Source organism: Psammomys obesus, unplaced genomic scaffold (genome assembly GCF_907164565.1).
Source record: "Psammomys obesus unplaced genomic scaffold, mPsaObe1.curated_primary_1811, whole genome shotgun sequence".
NCBI classification, from domain to species: Eukaryota; Metazoa; Chordata; class Mammalia; order Rodentia; family Muridae; genus Psammomys; species Psammomys obesus.
This window is the reverse complement of record NW_026596406.1, coordinates 1,418,575-1,441,866: the sequence shown is the minus strand read 5'-3', so window position 1 is coordinate 1,441,866 and position 23,292 is coordinate 1,418,575. Positions and strand designations below refer to the sequence as shown.

The window sequence follows — 23,292 nt, the reverse complement described above, 5'->3', positions numbered from 1 at the left end:
TGGAAGAGTGGCACAGAACTGCCTACAAAGGATGGGCACCTTTGGCTAGGCCTGTTTTAGGAAAAATCGTACAATACAGGCCAGGAGCCAACTATTCTTGGAGCCCAAACTGTACCTGAGTCAAAGGACTTCTTTGTAGATTTCCCCTTAAAGAGACTGTGCCCAGAGGACACTTGGCAGGGCTCAGGCATGTGCTCTGATCTGTGACAGGTTTCCTGAGCCATTTTGCAGGTTCCACACGCTGTGGCATGGACATTCTGCTGTACATATCATGCCAGTCACTTTTCTCTAGGTCATGTGACTGTGACCGAGCCCGTGGAGGGTGAGAAGTCCCACCATCTGCCACCTCCAAGCTGGAGACTCAGGAAAACTGGTGGCTAAGGTCCTGCCCAGACATAAAAATCAGAGCCAAAATGGTGTCAGCCCAGGCGAGGGCAGGAAAGGACAGCACTGAAGCTGAAGCAGGCAGGCAGGCACATCCACTGCCCCTGTGGCTCCTGCACCTAGAGCTCCCTGGGTAGTTTCCTGCCCTATGCAAAGTTTATATGCAAGGTGGACCTCTCGTAGAGAGGAAAACAGTGAGCCAGTCAGTGCCATGTTAAAGTCCTGGATGAAACCAGTTAGAAATTGCATTATTTGGGCAAAGCCAGTACTCTCTCCAAGTCCTGGTTTTCTCATCTGGAAAATGAGATTATTATTATTATTATTATTATTATTATTATTATTATTATTATTATTATTATTTTAAGATTTATTATGTATATAGTGTTGTGTCTGCATATACACCTGCACTCCAGAAGAAGGCACCAAATCTCATAGATGCTTGTGAGCCACCAGGTGTTTGCTGGGCATTGAACGCAGGACCTTTGGAAAAGCAGCCAGTGCTCTTAACCTCTGAGCCATCTCTCCAGCCCAGAGAACAATGTTGTTTACCCCAAAGAGTCAGAGTGAAGACAAACACAGAAGTGGCCCACCATTAGCCTCTGATAGTGGCATTTGTCTTATTCACCCTAGCGTCAGAAAGTTACCAGTGTGCCTGGAAGAGCAAGGCTGTGCTGGGAGAGACCATGGTCAGGTGTCCTCCTGTAGAGGGATGGAGCCTGCTGAGGTACCAGGCCTTTTCAGATCTTTCTTACCTGCCTCTCAGCCCCACCCCACTCTTGGCTTTCCGCCAGTTCCCTCCTTCCAAGTGGGATATACTTAACAAGCTGGCAGGTCCTATCCTTGACTGAATAAGGACACTGTCCCACAGGCCTAGAGACCTGAGGCATTGTGGAAAGCTGTCCTATTCCTAGCCACCTTGAAATAATCTGTACCCCACTCCCACCCCAAGCCGTGTCTGTGGTCTCTGGGCATCCAGCAGTACCTGGGAAACTGTTATAGTTTTTCTGGAGCTGGGGTGAATTTTCCCTTTGCAACAACAACAACAAAAAAAAAAACAAAAACAAAAAAAAAAACCCACAACTATAGGTCTTTCTGGGGGTGAGCCATGAGCCGAGCTGCACAATGCGGAGAGAAAGCAGGCCTGCCTGTCTGTGTACTGGAAGAAGAGCAGAACCCAACCCCTTAACTGCAAGGGGCCCCTAAGGGGTACAGGGCAAAGAAGCGAGTATTTCTGCTCTGTGAGCCTGCAGGGGGGTGTCAGGGGAGAAACAATACCCTTCCTCAGAATACTTCCTGGGCCAGACATGTATGTGAGCTTTGTGCACAGGTATATTCCCCACGTAAAGCAGTTTCCTAGCAGAAGAACCTGCCCATCTTGTAGCTCTGTATGCGTTCTGCTTAGAGCACCGGATTCCACAGGTCAGTAGCTCAGTGCCACAAGACTGTCCCCACACTGAGACCATAATTACAAGTAGTTACTAGATTGCAACCTGTGCTTCCCAGCTGCTGAGGTGTTCCCAGCCTCCCTTCTGCCTGATCTGATGTCTCTTTAGAACTCATAGACATGATTTTCCTGTATTTCGGGGTTGGAGAGGTGGCTCAGAGGTTCCAGACCATCCTGAGTTCAGTTCCCAGCAACCACATGGTGGCTCACAACCATCTATGTGACCTGATGCCCTCTTCTGTCATGTAGGTGTACATACAGACGGAACATTATAGACAAATAAATCATAAACAAAAAGTTAATTTCAGTTCTCTTATTCTGACTTTTTATTTATTTTTTAATAATTCATTTTTTTTCTTTTATGTGCATTGGTGTTTTGTGTGCATGTATGTCTGTGTAAGGGTGTCAGACATTGGAATTATAGACAGGTGTGAGCTGCCATGTGGGTGCTCTCCAAAGCCCAGGCCCGTTCTGACTTTAAATGTGTGTGTGTCTGTGTGTGTGTTCTAATTATATGTATATAGGGGAGGGAGGCTCCGTGAAGGCTAAAAGAGGGTGCTGGAGCCCCTGGGTCTGGAGTGAAAAGCTTTTCTGTCTTAATGGCAGAGCTCTCTCTCCAGGCCCAACTGCTGTGATCTTTTTATTTTTTTCCTTTCTTCTGTGCTGTGCCAAGAACGGGACCCAGGCCTTTGTGCACGGAAGGCGAGTGCCCTGGCCGCTCTGGCCCCTCTGTTTATTATAAACTGTACTGTAATGGATACAGCCTTCTTGGTAAGCCTGCAACGCAAGTGCCGGTGGGGTAGGGCGCAAGTGCCGGTGGGGTAGGGCGGTGCAGCGTGGATGTAAAGGTGTCGAGTTACTCGCAGGAGCTCAGGAGCTGGGACCCCTCTTGGTTTGTGACTTGGACTTGTAGCAAGAGAGGCCGTCTGGACACACTGTTACGGGGGACAGACTTTCACTGTGCTGACATGTGCGTTCACTCAGTTTTCACTGAGTTGGCTGAGGGCCTGTTGCATGCTAGAAATTGTCCCAGCCACTGGGAACAGCCGCGAACGAAGTGATTAGGGTTTCTCGTGCCCCACATTTTTACGAAAAAGGATGCGGAGGATCTATGCACTTCGGGCTCGGAGGCCGAGGAGCATGTGGATTTGGCAGCGCCTGGAGGTGTCCCACGTGGTGGGGCCACCTCAGCGGGGCCGCTGGCTGCGCGCGCGCGGCCCGGGTCTCAGCGGGGCCCCGCCCGGCCCTGGCCCAGCCGACACGTGGGTTCCCGCACGTCCGCCGGGCTCCCACTCTGACGTCAGCACCGAGCTTCCATTTAAGGCCCCGCCCACGTGCAGCTCCGAGTGCTGGAGCCGCTGCCGCCGAGCTTGACCACGCCGCTGCGCACCCCACGCCCCGCAACGTGCACTCTCGGTAAGGCCGGGCGCTCCGCTGCCCCTCCCGGGGGCCCTGCCTGTGGTGAAGGAGTGAGGGTGTTCAAGCCTGGGCGCGCGTGGGCCCCTGCGCTCTGGAGCAGGCGCCCCACCCGGCCTGGGGCGGCTGGGGAAGGAGCAGGGGGTGGCTGGCCTGAAGGCTGGGGCCACCGAACAGGTGCAGGAGCCGTGAAGACTTGAGGTCTGGTTGCCTAAGCTCACGGGGCCGAAAAAGCCTCGGCACGTCCGGGGCGGGGACTTGGGAGCAGCTGCGCGCTTTGCAGCTTCCATTGCGTGGGCTCGGTGGAGCGGTTGCTTCCTGAGGATTACGAGGCGCTCTTGGCCTATATGCAATCTGGTAAGAGCCTCCTGGCGTGTCTGGGGAGCGCGCTGGGTGCGGAAAGGAAGAGGAGAGCCGCAGCCTCTGCGCCCTAGACAGGAGGAGGAGACCTGTAGCAGAGAAGGGCGCGACACCCTCCGGGCGGCGGGTGGGAAGTAGGCGAACCCTGACCGAGTGGAGCCCCGAACTGAGGGTTGAGTGAGGCCCGCTCTCTGCCGGAAGAGGCCCACGCCGTGCCTCGGCCTGCAGGAACCTTCCAAGGCCGTCTAGAAATAGCAGGGGTTGTAAGGAGACCCGATCGGTGCTGCCGGCCCTGGGCTGCTTGCCCGGAGCGATCTTGCCGAATTCTATTGCTCTTTGGAACGATTTTAAAATTAGACGTAGTGCTTGCTGGGAAAGATGCGCCTCTTGTTTCTGGGGGCTCGGGCCCTCTGCAACTGTTACCCATTTCGGAACTGAAGGAATTTCCGGGTAACGGCCTCATCCTGGGCAACTAGGCCCCGCCCTGGCCAGTGAAGGCCGAGGTTCCTGGTATTGGCATTTGAGATCTGACCCCGGCGCCAGGCTAAGGTGGCTGCCAGCCCATCCTGGCGATGCTTGCATGTGCTTTGGGCTCCAATCGGGGCCGGAGTATGACCCTCCCGGGATCCCATCCATGGCCACCAGCCACTGAACCTATTTCACTGCCTTGCGCTGGACTTGCGCATGCGCACCGGCTTAGCCTGCCTGCCAGTCGTGAGGATCTGGGCTGGTCATAAAACTTGTGGGTTCCTGCAGGGGTTGGAGTAGGAAGCAAGGTTGCGCATGCGCGGCCCTCACTCAGCACGTTGCTTTGCCTTAGGGTCGCACAGTGGCCGTTATTGGCGCCCTCTGCGCTTGAGTTTTGATACTTCCTGAAGCAACTTGGCGCCCTAGTTACTGTAGGACTCTGGGTGATGAAAGAAGAGAGGGAGGGCAGTTCTCTAAGCGTGTATGAGGAGAGGCCACTCCCTTTCGGTTAATCAAAATGAGTGAGTCTTCAGAAGGCTACACTTACACGGAGACCTCGCTGTTGTTTCTCCATTTCAAGGTGAGGACCTTCACGTTAAGAGCTGGACCAGACCCTGGCTTTACCTGCTCTGACTATTCTCAGCTTTCCATTTCTGCATTTGCCGCTGAATGGAAAGTAGTCCAAAAGTAGCAAAGTCGGTGTTTTAAAGGCAGGTACTTGATGACCACACTTTGGAGAGGCCACAATAACGCAATATTTCCACCTTAGGTCCCAAAAGATTCAAACTCCAAGATGACAACCCTCAAGGACCAGCTGATTGTGAATCTTCTTAAGGAAGAGCAGCCCCCCCAGAACAAGATTACAGTGGTGGGGGTTGGTGCTGTTGGCATGGCTTGTGCCATCAGCATCTTAATGAAGGTGAGTGTGGGTCCATGTCACAAGCCCATGCACGGAGAGGGCATGCCTACATTGTATATAAAACCCTTCAAGTCTGCACATTCATTCAGAGAGCCGTCTGTGAAACATTTTGCAACATAGTGATACTAAAAAAGGATTATCCAAAGTAGCAGTGTCAAAGGTTATCAGGCCGAGCGGGTACATCTTTACAGTGCGGGTAGATTCTTGGTTCTCGTGTAGCTCAAACTTGGAACAGTCCTCCTGCCTCGGCTTCCTGAGTGTTGGATTATACCTGTACAACAGCATACCTAGCTTTGCAGAATACAAACCTGGCTTGTATTTATTAAAAAATTGAGGCAACTTTTAAGTCTTGTTTGTCTTATGTCCCTAGTTAGTGAATAACAGCCTCCCACAGCACTGCTCCAGTGGGGAGCTTGCAGGAGATTGGACTCTGTGTGGGGCCACTTGGAGGGAGGCAACAGGTCTGAATGACCTGTGTCTGCTTTGAATGTATCCCAACAGAGACTAACTAGCACAACCCTCAGGCCTGAAATCTGGACAATGCCACACCCTGAAAATACTCAAAATAAGTTTCCATTAACTAAAACTTTTGTCTTTTAGGACTTGGCAGATGAGCTTGCCCTTGTTGATGTCATGGAAGACAAGCTGAAGGGAGAGATGATGGACCTCCAGCATGGCAGCCTTTTCCTTAGAACACCCAAAATTGTCTCTGGCAAAGGTGGGTTGCAGCCAGCTTCTCTTAGTGTTAGACTTAACTTCCTCCTCAGGCCTGAAACTCTGTCAGCAGGACAGAGTTTCTGTCCTTCAAGATAGGTTCTTAGTACAAACCAAAGCTTTGACTGCTAGTCAGGATCCTAAGTCAGCTGTCTTGTGCCAGAGAGGACCTATGGGAGAGAAAATGGAGGGAATGAGAGCAGAGAGCAGAGTAAAGAGAATGCAGGGTATGAAGGGACCTTCACTCCCAGTCTTCTCTCTCTAGACTACAGTGTGACTGCAAACTCCAAGCTGGTCATTATCACAGCGGGGGCCCGTCAGCAAGAGGGAGAGAGCCGACTCAATTTGGTCCAGCGGAACGTGAACATCTTCAAGTTCATCATTCCCAACGTTGTGAAGTACAGTCCGAACTGCAAGCTGCTCATTGTTTCCAACCCAGGTGAGGCGGCTGCTGCGGGCGCATGCTGCCTGTATTTGCGCTGATGGCGGCATCAAATGCCTCTGAGTGGGGTTTAGAATTTTTACTCATGATCTTGGAGAAGTAACTGAGTTTTTTAAAATACTTTGAATGGACATGAATTAAAGATGTTAACAAAATACTGGTCCATTTTCAACAGTATCAAAATCATGTCTTTTGAGTTACCCCATTGTGTAACCCCATTGCTTTTGCTCTTTGTAGTGGACATCTTGACCTACGTGGCTTGGAAAATAAGTGGTTTTCCCAAAAACCGAGTCATTGGGAGTGGATGCAATCTGGACTCCGCTCGGTTCCGTTACCTGATGGGGGAAAGGCTGGGAGTTCACCCCCTAAGCTGTCACGGATGGGTCCTCGGGGAGCATGGAGACTCCAGTGGTGAGTCTTCAGGATCATATCAGTTTCATTTCTTTTGAAAACAAAAAGATAATATGAAAATTTTCTGGGCATTTCTTTACAGCCCAGCCTTTGTCTTCAGGATATGAAAATTTCAGCCATGTGCCACCATGCTTGTTCATTCATCTTGGTGCTAGCAGTTGAGCACAGGACCTTGGGCCACGGTCTACTGAGCCGTGCCTTTGGCCCTGGACATGTTGACCATGGTTCTTTGGCTAGCTTCTCATTTACTTCATTTGGCAGTTTATACTTGACTTGAAACGCCTGCCCCTGACACTGTTGTTAGAGGTTATTATGACAGGAAAATGCCCTTGAGGTGTGAGTGCTGTCTTTTCACACTGACAGCAAGAGCATAGCCTACACGTGTCGGTAGATGACAGGAGGTTAGAACACACAATTTCTGGTACTCCGGTAACCCCCCTCTGCGGTTGAGGATAGGGAGGGCGGGACACAATCAACTGGCCGTGGAAACAGTACAAGATGCTTGGTTCTTCCAGTGCCCGTGTGGAGTGGCGTGAATGTGGCCGGCGTCTCCCTGAAGAACCTGAACCCCGAGCTGGGCACAGACGCAGACAAGGAGCACTGGAAGGAGGTTCACAAGCAGGTGGTTGACAGGTGAGGCTTCGTGAACGGCAGCGCCGTGGCTGGGAATCTGTGTAAAAGCTTCTGACAGCGTTTTCACTGGAGCGCTTTGGATTGCAATTTTTCTTAAGCTTCATAAATCTTCCTACTATGAACAGAAGACTAAAATTAAAGCAGCACCAAATACAAGCAAGCTGTGCTGCCTCTGGTTGGTTCTTGGAGTCTCCTTGTAGGAATGGAAGGTGTTTAACTTTTTTTTTAACTTTTATTAGTTACACTTTATTCACTTTGTATCCCCAAATAAACCCCTCCCTCCTCCCCTCCTAATCCTACTCTCCCTCCCCATTCTTCACGCATGCCCCTCCCCAAGTCCACTGATGGTGGAGGTCCCCCTCTCCTTCCTTCTGATCCTAGTCTGTTAGGTCTCATCAGGAGTGGCTGCATTGTCATCTTCTGTGGCCTGGTAAGGCTGCTCCCCGCTCAGGGGGAGGTGATCAAAGAGCAGGCCAATCAGTTCATGTCAGAGACAGTCCCTGTTCCTATTACTATGGAACCCACTGGGACACTGAACTGCCCTGGGCTACATCTGTGCAGGGGTAACTTTAATGTTTTCAATGACATATTTTTATGTGTATGGGTGTTCTGCTTCCACACGTCTTCACCACCTGCATGTAGTATCCATGTCTGGAAGAGGGCACAGGATTCCCTGGAACGGGAGGTACAGGCAGGCACCTGTGAGCCATTTTGTAGGTACTGAAAAGCTGCCGGCTATGCCAGCTAGCCACCTATGCAGCTCCCAGAAATCAGATAATTTGTAATCAAAGCTTTATTTTACCTATCTGTATATTGTATATATCTATATTTGGATAATATAGGTATAAATATGATCCAAGAGTTCTCTGTGTAGACCACGCTGGCTGCCTCTGCCTCCAGGTTGCTGGGATTAAAGGTTTGTGCCGCCCGGCCAGGCTTTGATTTTTAAATTTAAGTTTTATTTTGTTTGGTTTTTTAAGGTAAAGGTTAGAATGTTGTGAGGGTACTTTGTTTCCCAGCCTGTCTCATTTGGGATGACCTTGAGTCAGCTGTGCTTTATGTAAGCCTCCTGGGTTCTGCGTTAGTGACCTTCTGTCGCTGTGATAAACCACCACAGCCAAAACACTGACAGAAGAGTTTGTGTTGGGCTCCTGGTTCCCAGGGTTAGAGTCCACCCTGGCGGAGCAGAGGTGAGCAGCCAGAGGCAGCCTGCTGCAGCTCATCCCAAATGTACATAAGAAGTAGGGACTGGTGCGAGTCTCCCGAAACCTAAAACCCCCAGACCTGTGACACACTTGCCTCAGAAGACCATACCTCTTAATTTTCCCCAAACAGCCCTTAACTGGGCACCAAATGCTGGAGGCCCTAGACTTGCGGGGTCATCTCGTTCATTGAGGGCACCACAGATGGGGCGCTTGGAACCGAGCCCAGGGCCTCGTGCATTCCAGGGACAGGATGCACTGCCAGTCCGCTCAGTGTTTTCCGGCCCCACTCCCAGCCTTAGCCTTTGAGACATCTCTCCAGCCCTTCCCTATTTCACTTCTCACCAGTTCTGTTGCTGCTAAGGCTCAGTTTTGACAGTCTGTCAATGTACAAGACTCCTGTCCACTTCTTGCCTTGTCTTGGTGGCGTTACTTATTGTAAGATGTGTTCAGTACAAACTTTATTTTCCTCATCTCTCCCTGCCCTTAACCCTTTCCCATCCTTCCTATTTCACAGTGCCTATGAAGTGATCAAACTGAAGGGTTACACATCTTGGGCTATTGGCCTCTCTGTGGCCGACTTGGCTGAGAGCATAATGAAGAATCTTAGGCGGGTGCACCCCATTTCCACCATGATTAAGGTAAGCGTGGGGGCTTTTTTTGTTTTGTCATTTTGGTTTGCTTTGAGGCAAGGGTCTCAGGTAGTGCCTGCTGGCCCAGCCTTGAACTTGTCATATAGACAGCAGGGGGACACGGAGAAACTGTCTAGTGGGGAGACTTGATAGCTGTGGAGATGTAAATCCCTAGAAACCTTAGGATGTAAGACAATGTGACCTGTCATTTGCCCAGGGTCTCTATGGGATCAAGGATGATGTCTTCCTCAGTGTCCCTTGCATCCTGGGACAAAATGGCATCTCGGATGTGGTGAAGGTGACTCTGACCCCTGAAGAGGAGGCCCGCCTGAAGAAGAGTGCAGACACGCTCTGGGGGATCCAGAAAGAGCTGCAGTTCTGAAGTCTCCCCAGGTCCCAGCCCTTCACTGTCCAGGCTGCGGCAGGGTCTCCATGGAGACACCGTCTCCTCCATCCGAGCTGTGGCTAGTGCCACTGGTCTGGGGAACCAGCTCCCACAGCTCCTCCCTGATGCTGAGCGGTACTTGTGTAGTGGTAACCTGGTTAGTGTGACAGTCCACTCTCCCCGAGACACGCTGCCAATTGTGTGTGACCCGGGAGCCTGCTGTGTCACTGTGCTGCGCACCCTCACCGACATGCCCAGGCCAGCGCGTTCCCAGTTAGCCGTAGCCTGGCTCCAGTGTGTAAGTCCGTTACGCACATCTTGTTCATAAGGGTTCTAAAGAATATTGTTTAGTATATTATATGTGTCTTAGTGTGCATTGCAAATTGTGTAAAATAGGATGTGCGTACGGATGATGTACCAGCTACCCAAGTGTCATGCCAACGAAAACACCGAATAAACCTTGAACAGTGGTTGCCCTCCTCACTTACTAAAATAAAGTTGCCCTGTGCAGGTGGGGACCTAGAACTTGGCTAGCCAGAACTGGGAGTCAGAGACTCCAGGTTCAGCAAGTGTCCAGTCATTGTTCTAATGCTGAAAAGAAACACCATGACCACAGCAGCTCCTACAAAAGAAGACGTTTCATTGGGGCTGGCTTACAGTTCAGAGATCCATTATGACCGGAAGCTACTGGGCGCTAAAACCCCAAAGGCATCCCTCAGCCACACTTCCTCCAAGGCCACACCTACTCCCTAAGCATTCAAATATGAGTCTTTGGGGGCTGTTTTTATTCAAACAACTACAGTGAGGAACCATATCTAGCTATTAAGACATCTCTTTCTGTTATTGAAATTTTTTTTTCCAGGGTATTTTTGGTTTTTTAACAAAGATGTGAGTAGGGCTGGAGAGATGGCTCAAGGTTACGAACACTGGCTGCTCTTCCAAACGTCCTGAGTTCAATTCCCAGCAACCACATGGTGGCCCATAACCATCTATAGTGAGATCTGGTGTGCAGGCAGAATATTGTATAGATAATATTTTTGAAAATGTGTCAGTATTTTGCCTGAATGTAGGTCTGTCTCTGGAACTGGAGTTCACATGATTGTGAGTGAAACAGGTATCTTGATCCAACTCCATCCTTTCTAGGTACAATTTGACCTATAGAGAGCTAAGACAGCAGCGCTGAAAATGGTATTGGAAGAGAGGTGGCGACAACAAACCAGGGCTCAAAAATCTTTAAAGATTTATTACGTATACAATATTGTGCTGCATATACACCTGCAGGCCAGAAGAGGGCACCAGATCTCATAGATGGTTGTGAGCCACCAACTGGTGGCTGTCTTAGAGTAGGGCCTGGACAGGAGGAGACTCCTCCACATGCCCATGCTGCCCTTCCTCTTGGACTACATGATCCGGCCAACCTGATGGATCTTGAGGTGTCAGATAGGGATGTCCTTTGGAGCCTTTGGCAGACCCCTAAAGGTGGATCATGGAGACCTTTGGGATTTTTGGAACAAGGCTCTACCATCATCTGCAGGCAGCTATTCTCCCTCTAAGAAAGAGTTCATGGCCTGTTACTGGGCCTTAGTGGAGAGTGAAGTTTTTGACAATAGGCCAGGAAGTTACCCTGTGACCTGAGCTGCCTGTCGAGCTGGGTGTTCTCTGACTCACACTCCTGTAGCTGCAATCACCAATCAGAAGTGGTGTGAGTGTGAGCAGGCCCGAGCAGGTTTCAAAAGCACCTTACTTCAAGTTGCCCAAACGTCTGTGGCTCCTACTCCTGCTTCAAAGCCTGATGCCAAGCATGCACCTCATGAGGTGTGCCCTGTGATTGGTTGGACAGCTGCAGCATCACAACCCCTTTCTGGACAAACCTGGAAGAGCAGCAAAGGGAAGTCTTCAGGCAGTGCACATGATCCTATGTTTTGTTTGAAAGGAGAAATGACCAATGTGTAAATTGTTCACTGACTGTGGGCTGCGGCCCATGAGCTGGCTGTATGGTCAGGGGCTTGGAAAGAAAAGATTGCAACACTGAGGAAGACATCTGGGGAGACATATATGGATCACTACAAATGGAAGAAGGATGTGAAGATACTTACACAAATGCTGAAAGATGATGTCGCAGAGGAGAAAGTCAATCATCAAGTAGATAGGATGACCCATTCTGTAGACATTCCATGTCTCCCCAGCCGCTGTCAGTGGGCCCATAAACAGAGTGGCCGTGGTGGCAGGATGGGGTGGGCTTGACAACTCGGACTTGCACTCACTGAGGCTGACAGCTGCGGTTGCTCTTGGGTGCCAGGTCTGCCAACAGCAGAGACCAGCCACCAAGGCACACCGTTCTCTGGGGTGGCCATCTGGCAGGTCCCAGGTTGACTACACTGGACCCCTTTCTTCATGGAAAGGACAGTTGTCTTTGCTGGCAAGATTATTCTGGTTATGGATTTGCCTTCCCTATACATAATACTTTTGGCAAAACCACTATCTGTGGACATAATGCCTTCTCATCGCTGCTTTTGACCAAGAAACCCACTTCACAGCCAGAGAAGTGCAACTGTGGGCTCAGGCTCGCAGAGTCCACGGGTCTACCGAGTTCCCTCACCGTCTAAGGCAGATGGCCTGGTATCAGTGAAATGGCCCTTTGAAGACACAGCAAGAGCGCTAACGATTAGGTGGCGGCAGCCTGGAGGGTGGAGAAGGGCTCTCTGGCACGACGCATGTTTGCGTCAGCATCTCTATGTCACAGCTTCTCCCAGACCCAGGATGCACAGATCCAGGAATTAAGGCGTCTAAAAGGAGGTGGTTCCCTCACCATCACCCCTAGTGACTCAGCAGGATTTTTTTCCTCCTGTTCCTAAGACCTAAGTTCTGAAGGCCTAGAAGTTTTGGGTTCAGATGAGGAGGCCTGCCAAGAGACACAGCAAACATTCCCTTGAGGTGGAAGCTCACCTCCATTCCCCCACCACTGCCACTTTGGGCTTCAAATGGCTTAAGCCATCAGGCTAAGAAAGGAATAGGAGTTAGGAGGGCATTGATCCAAATGACCAAGAAAAAAATGAGACTGCTTCTCCACAATGGAGGTAAGGAAGACTATGTCGGGAGTGCAGGAGATCCCTTAGCACACCCCCAGTCTGTGGGTCGAGACACCTTTGGCAAACCTTTATCTCCAAAAATATTTACAATACAATTCCTATCAGTAGCAAAATTACAGTTGTGAAGCAGCAATGAAATAATTTTATGGTTGGGGTCACCATCACACAAGGAGCTGTATGACAAGGTCTCAGCATTAGGAAGGTTGAGAGCCACGTTAGGGTGTCTGTCGGTGCCACCACGTCCTGTGATTAAAGCCTAACCCAGGCAGGATGACAGTTCCGCAATGAAGGTGTGGACCTTCCTCCAAGAGAAACAGCCCAGACAAGCTGAGGGCGGAGGAAAAGCAGAAGGGATAGCAGAGGGAGTTACGGGAGCCAGCTGAGGCCACGAGGCCAGTTGCCGAGATGAGGGGGACACCTGGCATGATACTTCCGTCCTACTTTAAGAACATGTTTGTGCGATAGTCATGTTTACTAAACCACCCTTTCAGGCCTCTGTCATGGAATGTAACATTGATGGAGACCAAATCAGTGGCAAAGAGCTGGAATTACCACATTTTAATTACAAGACACTGAAATGCCAATCATTCCTGAGGGGACTTTGCCACCATGATGCACTCTAAAGTATATAACGATCTGTGGCTGTGTGTGAGATAGTTAGGTAGACCTGGTTATTGTCTTCAGTTGAAAATCAATCATGACACAAGATGGGTTGTGAGTGCCAGGCAGTGGTGGCACACGCCTTTGATCCCAGCACTCAGGAGGCAGAGGCAGGTGGATCTCTGAGTTTGAGGACAGCCTGGTCTACAGAGTCCAGGAAAGCCAGGGCTACACACAGAGAAACCGTGCTTCAAAAAACAAAACAAACAAAAAAGATGTGGTTGAGCGTTAAGTTAACAAGTGGTGGACTTGTGATGGCTAATTGCGGTTGTCAACCTGACTGAACCTGGAATCTATACTAAAACCCACGCTATTGGGCACTGCTATGAGGGGCTTTTTTTTTTAATATTATTTATTTATTTCGAATGTTCTATCTGTATGTACACCTGAATGCCAGAAGAGAGCAGTAGAAGGTATAGATAGTTGTGAGCCACCATGAGGTTGCTGGGAATTGAACTCAGGACCTCTGGAGGAGCAGTCAGAGCTCTCAACCACTGAGCCATCTCTCCAGCCCCAAGGGGCTTTTCTTAATCACGTTGCTCAGAGCATCTTAAGTCTCAGCAGCACCCTCTGGTAGCAGCCCAATTAAAGAACCTGAAGGGAGGAGACAGGTCTGTCTGCTTCCCCTCAACCTACTGGCAAGTTCTCTTGTTCTGTTGCTGCAGCATCCCCTCACCAAAATTAGAACCAGCTTCCTCAGGATTCCAACACGGACTGGATTCTCCAGGCCTCACGAGAAACTACTGGACTCCCAGTCTCTCCAGTGAGACAGCCATTGTTGGACTCTCCAGACCACAGTCTATGAGGCGATTCAGCAAGTCGTCTATTCACGTCCATGTATCTGTATGTATGTGTGTGTGTGTGTATAAACGTCTGTGTGTATGTAAACAGTCTGTGGTTCTGTTTCGTAACGCGGCAGGCACAAAATTATCCTGTTGCTACTTCATAACTGTAATTTTGCTACTGGAATGAATCATAACATCTGATTTGCAACACCCCCAAAAGGGTGGCGACCCACAGGCTGAGAACCACTGCTTTAAGGAACCCTGACTAACCCTGTGTGTGTGCCGGGCCATGCATGTGAGTGCAGGTGCTCTTGGAGGCGAGAGGCATCCAGTTCCCCTGAACTGGAGTTACATGAGTGTACACACTAGTGTTCAGGGAGGAGGACAGCAGGAGTCAGCCACCCTATGTCTTCAGACCTCACCAGTTAGAGCCAACACGGCTAACTAGGGAGCTGCAGGGAGCCTGTCTCGGCCACCCCAGGACTGAACCGACGGCGCGTAGAGCCACTCGGAGCTTTTACCTGTGTTCTGGGGATCCAACTCAAGTCCTCACGCTTGCCTTGCACGCACTTCACCAACCGAGCTATCTCCTCAGACCAGTAGTTATTTAAACCCCTACAAAGAGCCGAGTGGTGATGTCCCACGTCTTTAATCCCAGGCAGAGGCAGGAGGATCTCTGAGTCCTGGCTGGGCTACAGAGTGAACTCCAGGACAGGCAGGCCTACACAGAGATACCGTCTCCAAAACAAAACAAAACAAAAAGCAAACAAACAGACATGCACCCGCCTCCTCCCCCTCCCAAAATGCCCACAAACAGTTGTAAGGGAACCCGCCTGGGGTATGTGGCTCAAAGTTCTGCAGAAAGGCAGCGCAGTTAATGCCAGGGCCTTCCAGGAGGCGCTTCCCAAGCTAGCTGCCATCTTCTGTGTGCGCTGGGAGCATGCAAACCTTCCACTGGAGGCCTTGGAAAACTGGAGTCCATCTCCCAGGCCCTGGGAGGCGCGCACCAAGGTGCCTGAGCAGCAGAGGGCGGAGCTTGCACGCTGACGTAGAGTCTGAGGCGTTCCTTGTTCGTTACAAAGTTGGCTTCTGAGCCTAACGGAGGTACTGATCTCAAACCTGAACCTTCTGCAACCTCAGAGGTAGAGGGCAGCGCCTACCTGTGAAGGGAAGCGTCTTCGGGCCTGTGGTGCTGAGGAGGGGAGGAGCCTGCTGCAGGGAGGGAGGAGCTTGTCTCCTCAGTTGCCTCCCTCTGCCTATGCAAGGCTGCCCTTAGACCAGCATTCCAGCTAAGGAACTTTTGGGCTTCATAGTCCCTGTGCTCCTAGACAGGTATGGTGACACAGGCCTGGAATCTCAGCACTCTGATTGGCTGAGGCCGTTGGATTGCTGTGGGTTCAAGGCTAGCCTAGACTTCCTGGCCAGCCCTAGATACAGTGTGGAACCCGGCCTCAGCTCCGCTCCGCACCGAAAGAGAGTTGTTTGATGTCCTGACCACAGAGGTGGGTGTCCACTGAAATTTTCTCCTGTTTTCAGGCTCAGCATGTCCACTGTCAAGGAACAGCTAATTCAGAACCTGACTCAGGAAGACAAAGTCTCCCGCTGTAAGATCACGGTGGTGGGGGCTGGAAATGTCGGCATGGCGTGTGCTATTAGTATCTTACTGAAGGTAAGGGGTTAAAGGAAATCAAATAAGCTCTCTCAGTTAGGGTGGTACGGCTGCTCCCTTAGTGGCACGACACACACACACACACACACACACACGAAAATAAAAATGTAATCTCTAAAAAGTTGTAAAGGTACAATTCTACAAAATTCTTAGGATTCTGTAAAGGAAAAGCAGTTGATACTTTCTCCTCCCTTCTACTGTTAGCCGACTTCTAGTCACTTGTGCATATTCAGCAACTATAGTTTTGTCTCTTTTGTCCTAATTAAAAAAGACAAGATTCTCTGGGTGGTCATGGCGGCACACGTCTTTAATCCCAGCACTCAGGAGGCAGAGGCAGGTGGATCTCTTGAGTTCAAGGCCAGCCTGGTCTACACAGTGAACTCCAGGACAGCCAGTGTTACACAGAGAAGCCCTGTTTTGCAAAAACAAAAACAAACCAAAAGCCCTACAAGATTCCTTTGGTTATAAAGTGGCCATATAAAAACTCGGACTCAAGGCCTCCCCCCCACCCAGGGCAGGCACTTTGCTAGCTCAGCTCCACACTCAGCCCTAGACACGGTATTCACAACTTCTGTGTGTTTCAGGACTTGGCCGATGAGCTTGCCCTTGTTGACGCTGACGCAGACAAGCTGAAGGGGGAGGCCCTGGATCTTCTGCACGGCAGCCTTTTCTTTAGCACTTCAAAGATCGTCTACGGAAACGGTTAGTTTTAGTTTTATAACGTTACTTGTAGAGCTTTGTGGAAAGTACTGACGTTTTATGTGTAATATTTGGACAATTTGTAATCCCAGCACTTGGGAGGTGGAGGCAGGAGGAAGATCAAACTCAGCTACACACTGAGTTTGAGGCCAGCCTGGGCTACATGAGACCTGTCTCAAAAAATAAAAAAGGTAATTAGTTTTACCAAATTGACTTCAATAAGTATATAGTTAAAAAAACCACTGTCAACAGGACATAGAATTTAATTGTACCTATGTATCATTTTAATACAACAATCCTGTTCACTTATTTTGAGATGGAATCTTACTCTGTGGCCATGGTGGGCCTGAACTCACACAAACAGGACAGCTTCTGCCTCCTAAGGACCAGATTAAAGGTGTGTGCTACCAAGCCCAGAATAAAGGCTTAATTCATTAACTGTTTTTGTTTTGAAACAGAGTCTCTCTGTGTGGCCTTGGCTGTCCTGGACTCACTTTGTAGACCAGGTTGGCCTCAAACTCACAGAGATCTGCCTGCCTCTGCCTCCTGGGTGTTGGGATTAAAGACATGCACTACCATACTTGGCAAGCTTTTTTCCTTTTAAAAATGTTAAGCTACAGTTGGGCGAGTTTTGGAAGACAGAAAATACAGAACTCCTTGGGAGATGGCGAGGCAGCCCAGTGGTTGGGAACACTACTGCCCTTTTTGAGGACCTGTGTGTGCTCACCAGCACCCGCCCCATGACTCACAAGCACATGTAATTCTAGTACCAAGAGATGGAGGTCCTCTTCCAGACCGCGCAGACTCTGCACATGTGTGGTGCAGAAAATAGCAAGAGAACCGTCTCAACATGACTGGCCCTCACGGTAGCTGCTTAATCTAAAAGTGTCTTAGAAAGGCACCGCAAACATTTCATACTGACGCAGACATGTCGATGTCCCTAGAATTTGACGATCTATCTCTCTATCCTCTACCTACTCACCTATCTCTATCATTACTGTGAAAGACCCCAGCCTCACACTAAGTTAAACATAGCTAACGCCATTTTGTGGGACACCACTGTTTTGTAAAACTCTGAAGGCCAGATGAGAAACTGGAAAATTACTGAGAAATCCTAGCTGTGTCACCCATTTGGGATATCTGTGGTCAGGCTGCCCCAGTCATACTAAAAACAGTTTGTGTTAATCACCCTCATAGATATCTGTGAGACTGTTTCAGTTAAGATAGAAAAAAACAAAATAACAGGTGGCGGGCCACGTCAAGGGGTCATCATAACCCCCTTGACCACCCAGTTCCTGAAATCTTGGTGCCCCTGCCAAACTTTGACGCAAATTGTGGTCTCGTGTAAACGTACCAATCAGCCCCCTGTAACCATGCCTCTCGCTTCTGTACCAGTGCTTCTGCTCTAAAACCCTATAAAAACCCCAGCTTCCTACCTGGGGGGCGCTGAAGTCTCCCGAATGACTTTTCGCCCCGGGTACCCGTGTATCAAAATAAAAGCCTCTTGCTGTTTGCATCCGAATGGACTCCTTGTTCCTTGGGAGGGGGTCTCTCTGACGGAAGATACCCTCCGGGGATCTTTCAACTGTTTTGTTTTTTGAGATAGGGTTTCTCTGTGTAACTAGCTGTCCTGGAACCTGCTCTGTGTGCTCCGCGGCACGCGCGCGCGCACACACGCACACACACGCACACACACACACACACACGAATATGAGTGATATGTGTAAGAGCACTCAGAGTAGCTGCTAACTGAAAAGTATCTAATGTTTAGTAATGCTAAGCAAACATTGTGTCACTGGAGTTGGATACAGAGGGTGACATACTTTCCAGACTAATAATTCCATTTAGGAAGTGTAAGTTGTTTGTTTTCTCGTACGGATTAAGATCTAACTTATTTGTAATATCAAATATGGGTCCTCATCATAATTAGAATCTATTGTTGCCTTTAGAGTCCTAAAACAGACATGGAAATTCTCAGAATTCTAAGCTTCTAATTCATTTGTATACTCTGAAAAGCCCAAGTGTTGGGGATGTGGTTCAGAGGTGGCGCTGCCCTGGGTTCAGTCCCAACAGCACATAAAAGCGAACACCGAAGCCAGAGAGCTGCTGGTCTCTTGCCCTGGGTCTTACTGACAAATAGGAATGTGGGTTGAAGGGAATGGCAGATTAGGAGGTGGCCATGTGAAAGCTGGCAAGCGGCAACAAGCCTTGTGTGGCTTATGCAAGATGCTGCAGTGTAGGGAGTCTGAGTTCTTCAAACCCAACAGAACGGGATGGACACTCAGGGCCTAGTGGTTGGCACTCCTGATGGAAACACTGTCTTCTGTTTCCTCCTTAGATTACAGTGTATCTGCCAACTCCAAATTAGTTATCATCACAGCTGGTGCAAGGCAGGTAGTGGGAGAAACGCGCCTTGACCTGGTCCAGCGAAATGTTGTTATCATGAAATCCATCGTTCCTGGCATAGTCAAAAACAGTCCCGACTGTAAAATAATGATTGTCTCCAACCCAGGTAAGGAGCCCCCTCTGAATGATGACTGATCCGTGGTTTATAACCACTCTGCTTTAAAGGTCACTAAGGTTGCATTTGTGGGTAAGAAGCTTTGGTCACCCCACATCTGCCATGCTGTGAGTTTGGTAGATGCCACCGCGGTAAGATCTGGAGTAGCTCTGGTACCTCTGCAGGCTGTGTGGTCAATTGTTGTTCATCCCTCCTCCTACCGCTTGACTCGCTTCCTGGAACTTCATAAAACAAAAAACAAGGCAGAAAACAGTAGTGAAGCAAACCTTTCTACGTAGCCCCTTTACAGTGCAATTATTTTGGTTTCATTTCCGTCTGGGATGTGTAAGGCATTTGCTCCTTTGCATTGCTGGAGTCTCCTGTTTATGCTTCTGTGTTATGAGCATTGCTAGGATCACAGGTGTGTACCACCACCAGCCAGCATGGTTTTTCAATCTTTCCTGCCTCCCTCCTTCCCTCCTTGCCTGGGCATGTCTTCAGTACCCAGCTCAGCAGCTTACGGCTGTGCCTTAGCCATCACTTCCTGCTTGCTCAGAGTTTCAACCTCAAAGCAGAGTTGACAGGATCTTTCTGTGTTGCACACACACCTGCAGGCCATTCTGGCTGTGTCCAGAATGATGTGTTCTAGGTTACACTTTGAGAGCCTAGGTGAGGATGCGGCAATGGAAAGGAGAAATCCAGAAGGTTAAAGAAATGTCTGACCCGTTCGTTATTAAATTTGCAGAAAAGCCCATAGAATCTCTAAGACGATGTTTTAAGATTCTATTAGTGAATTTTTTTTTTAATTTTTATTTACCTTTATTTTATGTGCATTGGTGTTTTGCCTGCATGTATACCTGTGTGAGAGTGTCAGATCTTGGAGTTACAGACAGTTGTGAGCTGCCATGTGTGTGGGTGCTGGGATTTGAACCTTGGTCCTCTGGAAGAGCTGCCAGTGCCTTTAACCACTGAGCCATCTCTCTAGCCCCGTGAATGATTTAATATTAAAAAAAACAAACAAACCTGAGTGTGCCTACCTTCTAAATTCACTGTACTTTTCACTCTAGGGAATCTGCATTTGACTCCAAGACAATTTATCTGTTTAGAAAAGCAACTGTGAAGGCAAACTGCTGGGGCTGGAGCGATGGCTCAGAGGTTAAGAGCACCATTTGTTCTTCCAAAGGTCCCGAGTTCAATTCCCAGCACCCACACGGTGGCTCACAGCCATCTATAATGTGATCTGATGCCTTCTTCTGGCATGCAGGTGTACATGCAGATAGAGCACCCATACATAAAATAAATATATCTTGGGGGAGAGAGAGACTGCTTTGGATCTTCCTCAAACACCGTTTGACATTGCTGCTCTTCCTAGTGGATATTCTGACGTACGTGGCTTGGAAGATAAGTGGCCTCCCTCCAACGCGTGTGATCGGCAGTGGCTGTAACCTCGACTCTGCCCGTTTCCGTTACCTGATTGGGGAGAAGCTGGGCGTCCACCCTTCAAGCTGCCACGGCTGGGTTCTTGGAGAGCACGGAGACTCCAGTGGTGAGTGTGAGCCCAGCTGCAGTGCAAGCGCCCTTCCCAGGCCCTGCCGACAGGGCTGCATAATGTTCATTCGGTTACTTTCTTTGGTGTATGTTTTTTTCAAGGACAGGTTTCCTGACTCCCAGGCTGACCTGGCGTAGCCGAGGATGACCGTGAGGTTTGCTCCCCCTCTGCCTCTGCTCCCCAAGCACTCTCTTACCAGTAAACTGTCCCCAGCCTGAGAGCACTAAATTGCTAGCTACTCTGTGAGCGCACGAGCACTTGCCGTGCACACAGCGAGGTCTGTGAGCCGCCTCTCATGTCCCTCTTCTCCTTCCTTCCCAGGATCTCAAAATCTCCCTTCTCTACTTTCCCACGTCAGGTTTTTTAGACTTTTTATTTATTTATATTTTGTTCATTTATATATTTGGTTTTACCAGACAGGGTTTCTCTGTGTAGCCCTGGCTGTCCTGGACTCCCTGTAGACCAGGCTGGCCTTGAACTCACAGAGATCCTCCTGCCTCTGCCTCCCAGGTGCTGGGCTCACGGGTGTGCGCCGCTGCGCCTGGCTGACCTCATATTTAAGTGACATGATTTCCTGTGCTATATTGCTGACCACAACTCCCTGTTCCACTCACATTATCATAAAGGACAAGATCGGACTCTCTTGAGGCTGAGCACTATTGCACCACACAAACACGCACACACACACACACAGAGCACTTTTTCAGTTCTGATGGACTTGTCTCTGATTGCAAGTCTTGGAGGTCCGTGCTCTGCTGTGCTGAGCACGGTGGGCAGCTCTTGTCTTCCATAGACTGACCTCGTTTCTTCGGCTGTGTTCCGTGCCCAGTCATGGGATGCTGGATCAGACAGTAATTCCAGTTCCGTGTCGTTTTCCACACACACGGATGTACAGACTCTGTTCCCATCAACAGGGCTTGAGTGTCCCCTTTCCCACAGCCTTGCCTGGCATTTCTTATCTCCTATCTTTTGACAATAGTCACTCTAATTAGGGACAGAGAATCTCATTGTGAGTTTGTTGTATCTTTAGCTTGTTTTTGCTTTGTTTTGAGCAAAGGATTCATTCTGTAGCCCAGGCTGACCCGGAACCCACTGTGTAGCCCAGGCTGTGCAACTGCTCTTCTAAATGGAGTGTGGCCTCCCCACAGAGACTGACCATACCACATCCTGTGCCTCGCAGAGGCTGCCCTCTTCACCGTGTCAAGCATGACTCTGATCCTGGAGGCTGAGGTGCCCCTCCTGCCTCAGTCTCCCAAGTGCCGAGATTACAGGAGGAGCCACCACAGCTGACTCCCAGGGCTCTGATTTACACTGCCATCTTCAGTGATGTGTCATTTTCCTGTTGGCTGTTTATGCACCCTCTTCACAGACGTGCAAGTTCAAATCTTCTGACCCCTACGGACAGGTGCATTGTTCTCGTCACTGACATGTTTTGAGTTCCTTATAGTTTATAAAATTTGAGCCCTTTATCAGACATGTTACTTACAGGTATTTTCTTCTGCTCTATGGTTCATCCACTCTGTTATTTATTGATATACTCCCATTTAGTTTATTTTTGGAGGGGACGTTTGGTGTGTGTGTGTGTACATGTGTGTAGGCTCAAAGCTGATGCCAGGCATCTCTTCCCATCGCTTTCCACCTTAAATATTGTGAGTCAAGTTCTCCCACTGTACTTGGTGCTCTGCCAATCCCACTGGCCTATATAGCCCGCTTGCCCGGGATGCCCTGTCTCTGCTCTCTCGTCTACATGAAGGTGTTTGGGTTTCATCCCGTTCCTTACAGAGTTTGTCTGAGAGTCTGTGAGGCTGCTTGCTTCTCTTCAGCTCTGTCCCTGTGGGAAGTGTGGTGTTGGTGGGCAGCTCTTTCTCCTCTGATTGATAGCGTACTTCTTGGTAATCCTTGTCTTTGTAGATTCCACATTCGTATATTGCTTTAAAATGCCTCCTGTACCGCAGTTACAAATACTTCAACTATGTGTTTTCTAATATTATTTCTTGTAATTTCCCCTTCTGTCCAATTACAACTTATCTTGGGAGCTGGAGAGATGGCTCGGCAGTTAAGAGCACTTGTTCCTTGCCACCTGTAACTGCAGCTTCAGGGGACCTGAAACTCTCTTCAGGGCCCTGCTGGCCCTTATGTGTACAAGCCCACACACAGACACTTGTGTGCACCTAAGGAAGAAGCACAAAATACAAACAAGCAAAAATAAATCTTAAAAAAACAAGAGAATCCCTAATATCTTGTTTTTCTCTATGATGTGAGATAGCATCCTACATTAAAATACAAACCAGAAATTCATCCGGGTGTGGTGGTGAACACTTGTGATGCCAGCACTTAGGAGCTGAGGCAGGAGGACTAGGAATTTGCAGACATCCTCAGGTACATAGGAAGTTCAACATTTCCCACCAACCATAGTCCAGGGGTGGTGATGTATGCCTAAAATCTAATAATTTGGGGGTGGAGGTATGAGTGGAGGCAAGGGGATCCGGAATTTGAGGTCATCTTTGGCTACACATTGAGTTACATGACTTAAAACAAAGAACAAATCTGTAGTCATCACTAGCCAGGTATGGTAACTCATGCTTGCCATCCATCACTGGGGCAAAGGCAGGAAGACATGAGTCTGAAGAGAGCCGGGGCCTAACAGAGCAGAATCTCCACCACTGTCCCCACAACAGAGCACCCCAGCAATGGACTCCAACAAATGTTGCGCCTGTTTTTAAACTCTACTTTATTTGGCTTGTTTAAGCCTCTACCTCTCTTCCACCAACCCTTTAACCCTAGGTGAGAGAGAGAGACGGTTAGTGGGGAGAGGGGACACAGATCCCTTGACTTCTCCTAGCTGTTTAGGGTAGATGGGTTCTTTTGGGTGGGGAGAGGGGGCGCAGACCCCTTGACTTCTCCCGGCTGTTTAGGGTGGATGGGTTCTTT

General features: G+C 49.3%; 2 protein-coding genes across 4 annotated transcripts in view; both read left to right on the top strand.

Annotated features, from left to right (window-relative positions):
- Positions 1 to 3,148: 3,148 nt before the first annotated feature.
- On the top strand, positions 3,149 to 9,880 carry LOC129669392 (L-lactate dehydrogenase A chain). 2 transcript variants are annotated; one of them, XM_055597592.1, is made up of 8 exons: positions 3,149 to 3,244; positions 4,842 to 4,991; positions 5,592 to 5,709; positions 5,971 to 6,144; positions 6,385 to 6,558; positions 7,074 to 7,191; positions 8,911 to 9,034; positions 9,243 to 9,880. In XM_055597592.1, exons 2-8 carry the CDS (start codon positions 4,866 to 4,868, stop codon positions 9,405 to 9,407), a joined length of 999 nt encoding a protein of 332 aa, XP_055453567.1. In that variant the 5' UTR covers positions 3,149 to 3,244; positions 4,842 to 4,865; the 3' UTR covers positions 9,408 to 9,880. The 2 variants fall into 2 exon arrangements, with proteins under 2 accessions (XP_055453567.1, XP_055453568.1); XM_055597593.1 differs by lacking the exon at positions 3,149 to 3,244 and adding an exon at positions 3,280 to 3,601.
- A 5,589-nt stretch (positions 9,881 to 15,469) lies between these two features.
- LOC129669405 (L-lactate dehydrogenase C chain-like) overlaps positions 15,470 to 23,292 on the top strand; it is an 11,843-nt gene continuing 4,020 nt past the window's right edge. The window contains exons 1-4 of one of the 2 annotated variants that reach the window (XM_055597630.1): positions 15,470 to 15,613; positions 16,198 to 16,315; positions 18,651 to 18,824; positions 20,185 to 20,358. In XM_055597630.1, coding sequence (XP_055453605.1) covers positions 15,488 to 15,613; positions 16,198 to 16,315; positions 18,651 to 18,824; positions 20,185 to 20,358 — 592 coding nt within the window. In that variant the 5' untranslated portion in view covers positions 15,470 to 15,487. The remainder of the gene's footprint in view (positions 15,614 to 16,197; positions 16,316 to 18,650; positions 18,825 to 20,184; positions 20,359 to 23,292) is intronic. The other variant, XM_055597629.1, reaches the window with a different exon arrangement.